Below are 14,762 nucleotides of genomic sequence, written 5' to 3' on the forward strand. Positions count from 1 at the left end.
TACGGACGTTCCTTAAAAAACTAAAAATAGAACTACCATACGACCCAGCAATCCCACTACTGGGCATATACCCTGAAAAACCATAATTCAAAAAGAGTCATGTACCACAATGTTCACTGCAGCTCTATTTACAACAGCCAGGACATGGAAGCAACCTAAGTGTCCATCAACAGATGAATGGATAAAGAAGATGTGGCACATATATACAATGAAATATTACTCAGCGATAAAAAGAAACGAAATTGAGTTATTTGTAGTGAGGTGGATGGACCTAGAGTCTGTCAAGTGAGTGAAGTAAGTCAGAAAGAGAAAAACAAATACCATATGCTAACACATATATATGGAATATAAAAAACAAATTAAAAATGGTCATGAAGAACCTAGAGGCAAGATGGGAATAAAGACACAGACCTACTAGAGAATGGAGTTCAGGATATGTGGAGGGGTAAGGGTAAACTGGGACGAAGTGAGAGAGTGGCATGGACATATATACACTACCAAATGTAAAATAGATAACTAATGGAAGCAGCCGCATAGCACAGGGAGATCAGCTTGGTGCTTTGTGACCACCTAGAGGGGTGGGATAGGGAGGGTGGGAGGGAAGGAGATGCAAGAAGGAAGAGATATGGGGATATGTATATATGTATAACTGATTCACTTTGTTATAAAGCAGAAACTAACACACCATTGTAAAGCAATTATACTCCAATAAAGATGTTAAAAAAAAAAAATGTCCCGAGTCTCAAATCTTGGTTCTTCAGAGATAATTGCTGATGTATTGACTCCATCCACCTGGATCTCCAAATAAATAAAATAATTTAAAAAAAACCCCAAGAACCAAGAAAACTACCCTTTTTCTTGAGGTTGGAAAACAGTGTAAATATTTCATCAACTTCATTAGATGACATCAGGCCTAACTATAAAAAGCAAACAAAAGAAGCTTTTCTTTTTGATTAGTGTCTATAATGGAGAAAGCACAGCCAAATCAAATGATTTTCTTCAAAAAAGCAAAATGTAGTAAAAATATGCTTAGAAATACTACTTAACAATTCCCAGTGAGGTCTAAGCCAGCACCCAGAAATCAAACACTTTCATATGTCTGTATCAAAATGTATGAATACTTGAAAATAGTCCTCGTTTTAATTTAGATCTAGATCTGTCATCAAGTAAGTTAATATTAGGTCAGGTTTTGTTGTCAGTTTCTGTTTTTAGAACTTTGCGGATTTTGGATAAAAGACTGTGGACCTAAACTGAAAAAACAGAAACAAATCAGGCACAAGTTCTTTTTTTTTCTTTTTTTTAATTGGCCGCACCACATGGCATGCAAAATCTTAGTTCCCCAGCCAGGGATAGAACCTGTGCCCCCTGCAGTGGAAGTGCAGCATCCTAACCACTGGACTGCCAGGGAAGTCCCAGGCACAAGTTCTCAACTAACTTTATTCTTAGCTTAGAAAATAGTAGGTTACATAAATATTGTCTGCTAACCCTTGAAGTTTACAAACTTCAAGATAGCCGTAGAAATATTTTAATTGTTTCTACAAGTTACTTATACTATACTACGGAAGATTAATTCATACATCCAATGAAAATCAAAAAGATTTTATTAACTTTATGATATGAAATAAAATACATAAAATGCATTCATATTCAAAAGGATAAATTTCTTCCCTTTTAGTACTTTCTAGTTAAAAAAAACTATTTCTTTAAATTAATAAAATCTTGAAATTGCACTGTAATTGAGCATGGCAAGGGTTCCCACTAGCTTAAAGGGATAGGTGAAAGTGACTCTGGGGTAATGAAAAGTCAGCAGTTGGACAAAGAAATTCTCCATTTCTCTATTCTTTCTGTTGTCCTACAGTTTGGAAAAAAAGGAATCTATGTAAGAGGAATCAGAATGCTTATTGTAAGAAAAGTTATATGTTTTCTTGAAAATAGTAAATTATAGTGGTGAACACAGAGCCTGGAGTTAGTCAATAAGTAGAAAATCAAATTCCAGCTCCACCTTTTACTAGCTTTGTGACCTTAGGAAGTTAGTAAGGGCTCTTATGCCTCAGTTTCATCTAAAAATGCGGAAAATAATAGAATGTACCACATAAAGTTGTTAATGAAAATTAAATGCTAAACAAAAATAAGTAAAAAATAAACAGTGACAGGAACAGCAACAGGAAGAATAAACAGGTGATATTAGTAAATACTGACAAAGTTAATGTAATATTACCAATCAAAATTTTCTGTGATTTTAATCACTTTTTAAACCCAGACTGGCTTAGAAATTTTTATAAATACAATAAATGTTTACCTTGCATTTTATTAACTGAAATACCATGAACTGAAATAATTAGTAGCTCTATCTTTTTATAATAATGAATAACCATTACCTGAACTTATAATTTCTGTAAACTCCTGAAATCCCTCAAAGAGAGTTTCTGTGGAAAAACTAACCAGTAGTTTAAATGTATGGTTACCACTCAGTAAATAAGAATATTTGGTAAGTCAAAACATCTAATTCCCTGACCATGTCAGACAGCCCATCCACCAAATAACATGGTACTAGAAATAAACCACTTTGCTCATTAAACCATCTCACAAAGCACAGTACGAAACCTTACCTATCTTCATCTTTGTCATACAGTTGGTAATAATCTCCACAGCCATTCCAAAACGTGTTATCCACAACTTCTTGCCTTCCTGTGGCTCCATTTTCTGGTGTTATTTGGTTATCTTCTGTTTCCCTCTGTGTAACTCTTGCGAAAGGCAGATCCAAGAACATACAATCATGTTCTCCATCATAGTCATCACATTTTATTAAGAGGTCATCTGAGCCATTTTCCTCAACTTCCAAAGCCTCTCTCCACCTCTGAACACTTCTTTGTTTAGCCTCATGCCTATTAAAACCTGTTTCTTGGTCCACCTGGCTTGAACTTATCAGTTTCCTAACTTTGGGCCTCACTACCTGTTCAGGAGAACTTCCCTGGTTTTTGCCCCTATCACTGGTATTTTGTTCACTGCAAATATGCCTGGGAGCACAGGCTGAATCTTCAACTGAATTTTCTCTTTGTCTCTCCTGGCTAGTATTATTTTGTTGTTTCTTTCTAACCATTTCATCTTCAGAAGAGGACCTCTGAAATTCCTGATTGTTCTGATTGACAAACTCAGTATCACCAGTTGAACTTTTCACTAAAGGTGCTGAATCTACCTCTTCAAACTCATCTCTTAATTCACAGTTAAAAGAGGGAACTGTCGGTGAAAGACCACTGTATGCCTCTACCTCTCCATTTTCCAACTCAAACACTGTATTGCCCAATGCTTCCTGATATCTACCACCTTCCACAATGTCAGCAGAGAGCTGATGACGGCCATTATCCTCTCCATGTCTGCCATCTGGATCATAAGAGTCAGTATGAACCAATGTAATTCCATTTTGGACACTTGAAGCATTACAAACTCCTGAAGTATATTCTCCCTCAGAATGATTGTGAAGATCCGTACTGCTTCCTAAGGTCTCCCTGCCTTTCTCGCTATGATGTACTGCAGCAAAGGATGGACTGCTCTCAATGGTTTGATTCAATGCTGTATCACAAATGGGAATTTCTGCTTCAGTTTTTTCAAATAAAGGGTCACTGGGTAAAGAAGAATGAACTTGATCCAATGGACTGGAACCTTCATAGGGAACAAAAGAAAACATATTTAGAGGGATTAATTTAGATAATGTTTTATTTAATAATGACTCTTTAACTAGAAATCACATTAATAATTACTTATTTGAGAATATGAGTGAATTTCTCTGACAGGTGCTTCTAGGCTCCCTAACTTAACTGGGAGGGTGGACTGGTTACCCTATGAGTTCATTTATGCCACTGTGTAGCCTCTTAATATCCTCTCCCTCAGATGTCTTCTGTAGGTTTTTCACCTAAATCCTAATACCTAAAACATTCTGTAAAAGACATTTAAAAGAGAGGCTAATGAGAGACTAACAATGAGAGGCATAAGTGAAGTCACAGGGTAACCAATCTGCCCTCCCAGTTGTTGGACTGTGCAATTCAGACTTAAATTACTTTATTACATGTAGATTTTTTAAAAGGTGGTTATAATAGATATAAGAACAGGCTATATATAGATCTAACAGAAATGAGACTCTACTGTGTTTTATGTCAATTCAGAAGATTATATCTCAGTCCCTAGATACATAATATTAGATTTCTATCCCCAAAATGAATTGTTAAAATATATCTACAATGAGTTAACTTTAACTATGTTACAGCTATCAGTGAAAAACAACAAAAGAGTCAATATGTTGATTCTCTTTGTCATAGTTTGTCAGAATTCTGAGACGAGTAAAATCCTATCTACTCTACAAATTACTTTAACATGACTATCTTTTACCACCACTAATGTAATAACAAAAAATGAAGATGCTAAGACCTGCTAGAACAAAAATTTATAAATAACTGAAGGGAAGTCTTGTCATATCACAAAAAGCCTGCTTTAACAGAATGACCTTAGCTAATAATTCAGATTCTTGTATATAAATGACAGTAAAAAAAATAAACCTAGAATTATCAAGTTTGCTCAGGACAAGAGGAAGATGACATTCCAGTCCAAAAATGTGTAGTTATAGTACATGGATACCTACAAAATACTTTTTCAAACTAATGAATAATTAGGAAATTTTAATTAAATAACTATGTATTACTTGACATTTATATTTTTATATGATTCTAAAAGAATCAACTTAACCAAGCTAAATTACTGAGATACAAATAAAACAACAAAAAGCTATTTAAATGTAATATGCAGGGAAAAATATACTCAGTTCACATTAAAAATTTTTTTGGATTGAAAGATGAAGATTTCCTCTGGCTGAAGTATGTGACAACATGTAATCACTGTCATGACAATGCAGTTATAGTTTAATGATTGGCCATATTCTATCTTTTTCTATGTTTAAATGTATATATTATTAAGTTAAGAGAAAATTTTGAAATGAATTTCTTGATAGGAAATGTATAGCATTTATACTCAGAGACACACATAAAACCCACTCACTATTTCAAATACTACAAGATTAATTCTTACATGGTTATTAATAGCTTTTAAATAATCCCATGTTGCATACCTGAGGAATTTTCTTTCGGAACATCATCTAGTTCCAACACTTCATAGTCATCACCAGCCCTACCTAAGCTTCTTTCATGCCTGGTCATACACGGTTTGAAACTGACATATGCATGTCTTCTGCCATATCGCCTGCCTGTGATTGTCTGATATCCTCCTGCTGGTTTGGGCCAGGCCGCCTTGCTGGATTCTTGATCCATTGCTGAAAAACAGAGTTAAAAATAAAAGAGGCACAGCAATGACTCTTATTCTGACATTTGGGGTAATGTTTCAACATATATTGCCAAATCATATGCTACTGAACATAGAATGTCCCTTACTAGTAATATAAAACATGCTTGGAAATACTACATTATGAGAGTTATGTGACCCCCTTATCCCCCAAAATATCTTTTAAAGTTTGGTTCCTTTAAGGTATTTCAGATTTTTATAACGTTACTTACCCCAAATTTTTTCCACTTGCTGAATTACTATACTGTAAAAGCTCCTTAAGGATTGGAGAATGATTCTCCAAGTTCAAAGTACCTTATGTATAAGTGCTCAATACATATTTGTTGAGTGAATTACTCGCACGCACATGATACGATGGTTTCAATTATATTAAAAGTGAATAAATTCCAGTCAAAGGTAACAAGTAATTTCTTTAAATGGTATCTGTACTATTATAAAGAACTAACGAGACCACAATAAAATAGATCCCAAAGATCAGGGTCAGGTAAAATTCTCTGAGAAGAAAACAGTGGTGAGCCAAGTCAAACTTTTCAAAACTGCCAATGGTATACATATGGTATGTATGAAAAGAAAAAGCCATCAACATTTGAACAACTTGAATACTAAGTTCTGATGCCTGAGGGATATATAGTAGCAACAGTAGCATCTTTTACTGAGTAGGACATTATCTCATATATACATATAGCAAAAGTTTGCTTAGTCAATTGAGTTTTATATATATTATGCAGGAACTAAACAAAATATTTTCTCACAGTATATGGAACAGTCAATAAATGAAAAAGTTACACATTTTTGTTTTATTGCATTAGAATAGGAAATATAATTGCTTTTAAGCACAAAAACAAACATGTATTTATAACATTATAATATATGATACCAAGTGTTACATTGTTACTTCATCCCCTCACAAACCTGTTGAGGTGGATACTGTATTTTATTTTAAAGAATAAAAAACTAGGGTTAAAATGAATTATTTAAGAAACTTGTCCAATAACCCAATATTATGACTCCAGAACCAGTACCCTTAACAACACCTCCAAAAGAACAGTCTCCAAAGTGAAAAGCACAATAGATGCCAAGGGGGTATGGAAAGAAAATATGTTTCTATTTATACTCATTTTTGTATCAAAAATTAGAAATTAAGCTTTATAAATATTCAGTACATGGATTGAAACTAGTCTTAAGACCATGATCACACATCACGTATGGTACTCAAGGAATCTGGAAGGAAAAATATGAAGTTCTCAATGTAGAAGAACTGACAGAGACACCTTGCTTACCTGCTGGCTCTTTTTCAGTATACTGTGACATATATGGCAGTTTTTGTGTGCCCAGTTCAGTGGAATTATGGATGTGATTTAGTTTTTACTCACACAATGGATAAGCTGCAGGAGATTCCTACAAAGAAACCATGGATTAAACAAAATACTAATAACACAGGCCCAAAAAAATAGCAAAACTAATACTGCTTCTCCTAGTGAAGTTCTTAGCTAGCCCATAATAACAGAGAAAAACACAATTGGACCTGACAAGTCAATCAAAAAACCTCAAAACTATGAAGATGGCTATTTGAAAAGAGATTTAGAGCTCCTCTTGAAAAACCTTGCCTTAAGTATATATCAACCTTAAGATTGACAATGATAGTAACACACAAATAATTTATAAGTAAATAGGCAAATATATTGGGAGAAGTGTTGATTGGGGTCAAACTGTTTGGTGGTCTACTACACACTATCTGCTTCTCCATCAATCACTAAAGTTCCTTTAGCCCTGGCATTGTTAAAAGACGTTAACCCTAAGAATACAAACTTCATTTTTAAAATGTATACTGGTACATTTAAAAAATGTATAGTGGCTTATGACAATTAATAATTAATGTGTATAAAAATGATACACTTGTTCTTTACAATAATAGTCAATTGATCATTCAGATATTTTAATCCCAAAGAAAAGCCCATTCTAAATTAGAAAAACTAAAATTTACCATGCTAAGTATACAGACTTCATCTGTTTTGAAATTAATCCATTTATTTACTATTTTAAAAGTTGCAACCTGTGCTTTTTTTAAAGTTTGTCAAGAGCTTAGCTTTTTAATACTTTAATTACTTAGACACAAGCTATTGCTAAACTGCCTACCACCAACTTAAAGTTGTTACAAGATAGTTCTGAAAATTAGTTTAACTGTATATGTTATCTATCTAGCCATGTATAGCTATAAGTTAACATGCATGAAAGTACACACATTCTCCCATGTAAATTATAAATTCAGCAATAGGTTGTACAGGAATGTTCTAATATAGCTAAATAAAGTCAGACAGTTAACAACAGCTAAAGGGTAAAGGAATATCAAGAAAATAATTCTACCATACTGGCAAAAACACAAGCTCTGATTAATATTGTTTTAATAGTAAGAAAAATAATCTGCAATTAACTTGAATATTCACAGATTCACAGTATAATACACGGCAGACTCAAAGGTCGGCCATGGATTTAAGTTCATGAGTATTTTACCCAAAGCCTTTTCTTTGAAATAAGGCAATATTCCAGGCACTATTTTCAGTGCTGAGGATACAACAATGAACAAAATAGACAAATATTCCTGCCCTCCTAAAATTGCAGTATGGGGTATAGACATTAAACAAATAAGTAAAAAATAAAGATATGTTAGACAATAAATACTATGGAGCAAAATAGAGCAGAGAATAAAGAGCTGCTAGGGGTGTGCAGTTTAAAGTAGTGTGGTTAGGGAAGGCCTCACTGAGAAGGGATCATTTGAGCAAACACCTGTGAGGAGGGTGCCACGTGTAAACCCAGGGAAAGAACATTCTCAGCAGAATAAAAAGAAGATCCTGAAGTGAGAATTTCCAGAATTTACCTTAGCAAGAAGTCTGGGATGGAATGAGGAAGAGAGAAAGTAACAGATGAGGTTAGAAAGTTAATTAGGGAGAAGGGAGTAAGGTGGAACAGATTACATAGGTCTTTACAGGATAATAGAAGAAATGTAGGCTTTATTTTGAGTGAGAGGGAAAACCACCAAACAGTTCTGAGAAGAGAACTTCTGTTTTAAAAGGAACACTCTGGCTACTGTGTTTAGATGAAGGGGAACAAGGTCAAAGGCAGGGAGACTGACTAGAAAGCTATGGAAATACTGACAAGAGATCACAGTGGTTTGGACCAGAGTAAAAACAGGTGGTGAGAAATGGTCAGATTATGGCTATGTTGCGAAAGTAGAGCCAATAAAGTTTTCTGATATAGGTTATGAAAGAAGGTAAGGATTTGAGGTTGACTCTAAGTTTTATAACCTGTGCAACTAGAAAAACAGAGTTGCCATTAACTGACAGGAAAATTTATGGAAGACGTAGGTTTGGAGAAAGTATCGAGTTTAGTTCTGGATGTGTTAAATTTGAGATATCTATTAGATATTCAAGTAGAAATGTTAAATAGGACGCTGGAGTTCACTGGACAATTCTGAACTGCCAGTATAATTTGGGAGTTATCAAGATATAGACAATATTCAAAAGGGCTTGAACTTGGAAGAGATGTCTAAGTAGGCTTGGAGAAGGAAAGAAGTTCATGGGCTGAACCCTAAGATGATCCAAAATTAAGAGGCCAGGTTAAAAGAAGTATCAGGAAAACCGACCAGTCACAGGGGCTTGTGAGAGAAAAGAAAAAATCCAGGAGTGTGGATGTCAAATGAAGACAGTGCTTTAGACCAAAGAATTGATCCACTGTGCCAATGCTGCTAAAAGGTAAAGTATGACAAGGATCTATAACTGACCACTAGACTTAGCAACATGGAAGATTACTGGAGTTCCTGACACAGGGCACCTTTGGTAGAATAGCGGGTATAAATGCCTGATCAGAATGTGCTGTTAAGAGAGAGTGCTGTTAAGAGTACAAAATCATGAAAATCACTCTGTTTCTTAATCATACTTTTCTTCAACATGAATCCACTTCCTTCTAAAAGATTCTTTTTGGAGCCCTCCAACATCCTGATATAAATTTAGTCTACTTGTTTTCAAGATCCAACTACTTCTGTGCTAACTTTTGATGGTACTTCTGAGTTAGGTCCCCTGATTTGAAACCCATGTTTTCCTTTGTTTGTTTGTTTTGGGAAGGGGTGTGCATTTGTTTGTTTTGTCTTTACTAGAAGATCTTCAAGTAATTGTTTCAGGAATTTTATGTAAGGAGGTAAACATTGAGTTGTTGCATGTCAAAATATTTTCATCTTTCCCTTACACTTTGGATATAGGTCAAAACAAAATCATTTTTTACAAACTCTAAAAGGCAACGTTTTCTAAGCATCCCATGTTGCTGTTAAGAAACTGTTCTGCCAGTTTATTTCTCATCCTTTTGTAAGTAAACCAATTTTTCTCTTCAGAATAATTAGGATTTTCTCTTAATAAACGGTATTCTATAATTTTGCAAGGACTTTCTTAGGCCATTTAAAAAATTTCTACTGCATAGCCCTAGTAGGACTGCTTTAATTTAAAGGCTTTCATTAGATTGTCTCAAAGATGTCCTTTTTTCTTTTCCTTCCTATTTTCACTGTATTTGGCCCACGTAGTTTAATTCTTTGTCTCTAAACTTTTCTTTCTCATTTTCAATTTACAGAATGGTAGCTTTCATCTGCTTTAAATTCCAGCCTTCCAATATTCTCTACAATAATTTTTAAAATTCATATACGTCTTAATTGTAAAAACAAAAACAATAACCAAAAAAAAAAAAAAAACTCCAAAAAACTCCATAAATATGCTGCTGTCTAAGAATTAAAGGAGTTAATCAGGGAAGTATTAATTCTAGATCTTGCAGTTATTTACCTAGATATCATCATTTATCATTTTAACTAGGATAGTACACCAGCAGGTCTAGACAGGCAATGGAAACAACCTTCAAAAGAATACATGGAAAAGCATGGGTATGGGGTGTACACTTCCCACAGCAGAATTGAAAGACTGTGGTGAATTTAAAGATAAAGACCTTGCTTTAAGTGCATTATGTTTATTAAACACACTGTGTCTTTATATTCTCTAACAAGATACGAATTTAAACAGTTGTGAAAAAAGGGATGAATGAATGAATGGCAATTCTATGCTCCTATCTCTGATGGAAATATGAAAATATAATGAAAAGAGACGCAGGGTTGTGAATACTTGTATTCTAACTCCAACTCTTATACTTACACACATTAAATGAAAGCTAGTGGTAGTAGAACTAATTCAGAAAACGAAAAACCTAAAATAGTAAGAAAAGAGGACCTTCAAGATGGTAGAGGAGATAAGACGTGGAGGTCACCTTCCTTCCCACAAATACATCAAAAATACATCTACATGTGGAACAACTCCTACAGAACAGCTACTGAACGCTGGCAGAAGACCTCAGACTTCCCAAAAGGCAAGCAACTCCCCACGTACCTGGCTGACAGGGTCTTGGTGTTCCAGCCGGGTGTCGGGCATCAGCCTCTGAGGTGGGAGAGCTGAGTTCAGGACACTGGACCACCAGAAACCTCCAGGCCCCACATAATATCAATCCGCGAGAGCTCTCCCAGAGATCTCCGTCTCAATGCTAAGACCCAGCTCCACTCAATGACCAGCAAGCTCCAGTGCTAGACACCCCATGCCAAACAACTAGCAAGACAAGAACACAACCCCACCCATTAGCAGAGAGGCTGCCTAAAATAATAAGTTCAGACACCCCAAAACACACCACTTGACGCAGTCCTGCCCACCAGAAAGAAAAGATCCAGCCTCATTCAACAGAACACAGGCACCAGTCCCCTCCACTAAGAAGCCTACATAACGCACTCCACCAGCCTCATCCACTGGGGGCAGACACCAAAAACAACGGGAACTATGAAACTGCAGCCTGTAAAAAGAAGACCCCCAAACAAAGTAAGGTAAGCAAAGAAGAAGACAGAGAAATACACAGCAGATGAAGGAGCAAGGTAAAAACCAATCAGACCAAACAAATGAAGAGGAAATAAGCAGTCTACGTGAAAGAGAATTCAGAGTAATGATCGTAAAGATGATCCAAATCTTGGAAATAGGGCTTCCCTGGTGGCGCATTGGTTGAGAGTCCACCTGCCGATGCAGGGGACACGGGTTCGTGCCCCAGTCTGGGAAGATCCCACATGCCGTGGAGCAGCTGGGCCCGTGAGCCATGGCCGCTGAGCCTGCGTGTCCAGAGACTGTGCTCCGCAACGGAAGAGGCCACAACAGTGAGAGGCCCGTGTACCACAAACAAAAAAACAAACAAACAAACAAAATCCTGGAAACAGAAGAAAATATAAGAACCATTTAACAAGGACCTGGAAGAACTAAAGAGCAAATAAACAGGGGCTTCCCTGGTGGCGCAGTGGTTGCGCGTCCGCCTGCCATTACAGTAAAAGGAATCAACAGCAGAATAACTGAGGCAAAAAAACAGATAAGTGACCTGGAAGATAAAATACAGGAAATAACTACTGCAAAGCAGAATAAAGAAAAATTAATGAAAAAAATTGAGGACAGTCTCAGAGACCTCTGGGACAACATTAAACACACCAACATTCGAATTTTAGGGGTCCCAGAAGAAGAAGAGAAAAAGAAAGGGACTGAGAAAATATTTGAAGAGATTATAGTTGAAAACTTCCCTAACATGGGAGTGGAAATAGTCAATCAAGTCCAGGAAATGCAGAGTTCCATACAGGATAAAACCAAGAAGAAACATGCCAAGACACATATTAATTAAACTATAAAAAATTAAATACAAAGAAAAAATATTGAAAGCAGCAAGGGAAAAGCAACAAATAACATACAAGGGAATCCCCATAAGGTTAACATCTGATCTATCAGCAGAAACTCTGCAAGCCAGAAGGGAGTGGCAGGACATATTTAAAGTGATGAAAGGGAAAAACCTACAACAAAGATTACTCTACCCAGAAAGGATCTCATTCAGATTTGATGGAGAAATTAAAACCTTTACAGACAAGCAAAAGCTGAGAGAGTTCATCACCACCAAACGAGCTTTACAACAAATGCTAGAGGAACTTCTCTAGGCAAGAAACACAAGAGAAGGAAAAGACTTACAATAACAAACCCAAAACAATTAAGAAAATGTGAATAGGAACATACATATCGATAATTACTTGAAATGTAAATGGATTACATGCTCCAATCAAAAGACATAGAGGGGGATTCCCTGGTGGCACAGTGGTTGCGAGTCCGCCTGCCAATGCAGGGGACACGAGTTTGTGCCCCAGTCTGGGAAGATCCCACATTCTGCGGAGCGGCTAGGCCCGTGAGCCATGGCTGCTGAGCCTGCGTGTCCGGAGCCTGTGCTCCGCAACAGGAGAGGCCACAACAGTGAGAGGCCCGTGTACTGCAAAAACAAAAACAAAAACAAAAACAAACAAACAAAAGACATAGAGGGGCTGAATGGATACAAAACAAGACCCGTATAGATGCTGTCTACAAGAGACCCACTTCAGACCTAGGGATACATAAAGACTGAAAGTGAGAGGAAGGAAAAAAATATTCCATGCAAATGGAAATCAAAAGAAAGCTGGAGTAGCAATTCTCGTATCAGACGAAAGAGACTTTAAAATAAAGACTATTACAAGAGACAAAGAAGGACAGTACATAATTCAGAAACAACAGAATACACTTTCTCCTCAAGTGTTCATGGAACATTCTCCAGGATACATTATATCTTGGGTCACAAATCAAGCCTTGGTAAATTTAAGAAAATGACACTGCAGAAATACAAAGGATCATGAGAGATTACTACAAGCAACTATATGCCAAAAAGATGGACAACATGGAAGAAATGGACAAATTCTTACAAAAGTACAGCCTTCCAAGACTGAACCAGGTAGAAATAGAAAATATAAGCAGACCAATCACAAGCACTGAAATTGAAATGGTGATTGAAAATCTTCCAACAAACAAAAGCCAGGACCAGATGGTTGCACAGGCGAATTCTATCATTTAGAGAAGAGCTAACACCTATCCTTCTCAAACTACAGGCCAATATCACTGATGAACACAGACGCAAAAATCCTCAACAAAATACTAGCAAACAGAATCCAACAGCACATTAAAAGGATCATACACCATGATCAAGTGGGGTTTATCCCAGGAATGCAAGAATTCTTCAATATATGCAAATCAATCAACATGATACACCATATTAACAAATTGAAGGAGAAACACCATATGATCATCTCAGTAGATGCAGAAAAAGCTTTTGAAAAATTCAACACCCATTTATGATAAAAAACTCTCCAGAAAGTGGGCATAGAGGGAACCTAACTCAACATAATAAAGGTCATATATGACAAACTCACAGACAACATAGTCCTCAACGGTGAAAAACTGAAACGATTTCCTTTAAGATCAGGAACAAGACAAGGATGACCACTCTCACCACTATTATTGAACATAGTGTTGGAAGTTTCAGCCACAGCAATCAGAGAAGAAAAAGAAATACGTTAGCCAAAGGAAAGAAATCATAAAGATCAGATGAGAAATAAATGAAAAAGAAATGTAGGAAATGATAGCAAAGATCAATAAAACTAAAAGATGGTTCTTTGAGAAGATAAATAAAGTTGATACACCATTAGCCAGACTCATCAAGAAAAAAAGGGAGAAGACTCAAATCAACAGAATTAGAAATGAAAAAGGAGAAGTAACAAGTGACACTGCAGAAATACAAAGGATCATGAGAGATTACTACAAGCAACTATATGCCAAAAAGATGGACAACATGGAAGAAATGGACAAATTCTTACAAAAGTACAGCCTTCCAAGACTGAACCAGGTAGAAATAGAAAATATAAGCAGACCAATCACAAGCACTGAAATTGAAATGGTGATTGAAAATCTTCCAACAAACAAAAGCCAGGACCAGATGGGAACTAGCACAAAAAATTGCCCAATTTGTATGGAAACACAAAAGACCCTAAATAGCCAAAGCAATCTTGAGAAAGAAAAACGGAGCTGGAGGAATCTGGCTTCCTGACTTCAAACTATACTACAAAGCTACAGTAATAAACACAGTATGGTACTGGCACAAACACAGAAATATAGATCAATGGAACAGGATGAAAAGCCCAGAGATAAACCCACGCACATATGGTCAACTTATCTTGATAAAGGAGGCAAGAATATACAATGGAAATAAGACAGCCTCTTCAATGAGTGGTGCTGGGAAAACTGGACAGCTACATGTAAAAGAATGAAATTAGAACATTCACTAACACCATACACAAAAATAAACTCAAAATGGATTAAAGACCTAAATGTAAGGCTAGACACTATAAAACTCTTAGAGGAAAACACAGGCACAACACTCTATGACATAAATCACAGCAAGATCCTTTTTGACCCACCTCCTAGAGAAATGGAAATTAAAAACAAAAATAAACAAATAGGACCTAA

The 14,762-nt window shown here is 36.0% G+C and overlaps 1 protein-coding gene across 2 annotated transcripts in view; it reads right to left on the reverse strand.

Annotated features, from left to right (window-relative positions):
- The window catches only part of PJA2 (praja ring finger ubiquitin ligase 2), a 380,196-nt gene that overhangs the window by 46,159 nt on the left and 319,275 nt on the right, over window positions 1–14,762 (reverse strand). For both annotated transcript variants that reach the window (XM_028493128.2, XM_024126081.3), the window contains 3 exons: window positions 6,627–6,744; window positions 5,117–5,317; window positions 2,610–3,660 (listed from right to left, as the gene is read on the reverse strand). In XM_028493128.2, the coding sequence (XP_028348929.1) occupies window positions 2,610–3,660; window positions 5,117–5,317; window positions 6,627–6,657 (1,283 nt within the window). In that variant the 5' untranslated portion in view covers window positions 6,658–6,744. The remainder of the gene's footprint in view (window positions 1–2,609; window positions 3,661–5,116; window positions 5,318–6,626; window positions 6,745–14,762) is intronic.

The sequence above is a fragment of the Physeter macrocephalus genome, chromosome 8 (genome assembly GCF_002837175.3).
Source record: "Physeter macrocephalus isolate SW-GA chromosome 8, ASM283717v5, whole genome shotgun sequence".
NCBI lineage: Eukaryota > Metazoa > Chordata > Mammalia > Artiodactyla > Physeteridae > Physeter > Physeter macrocephalus.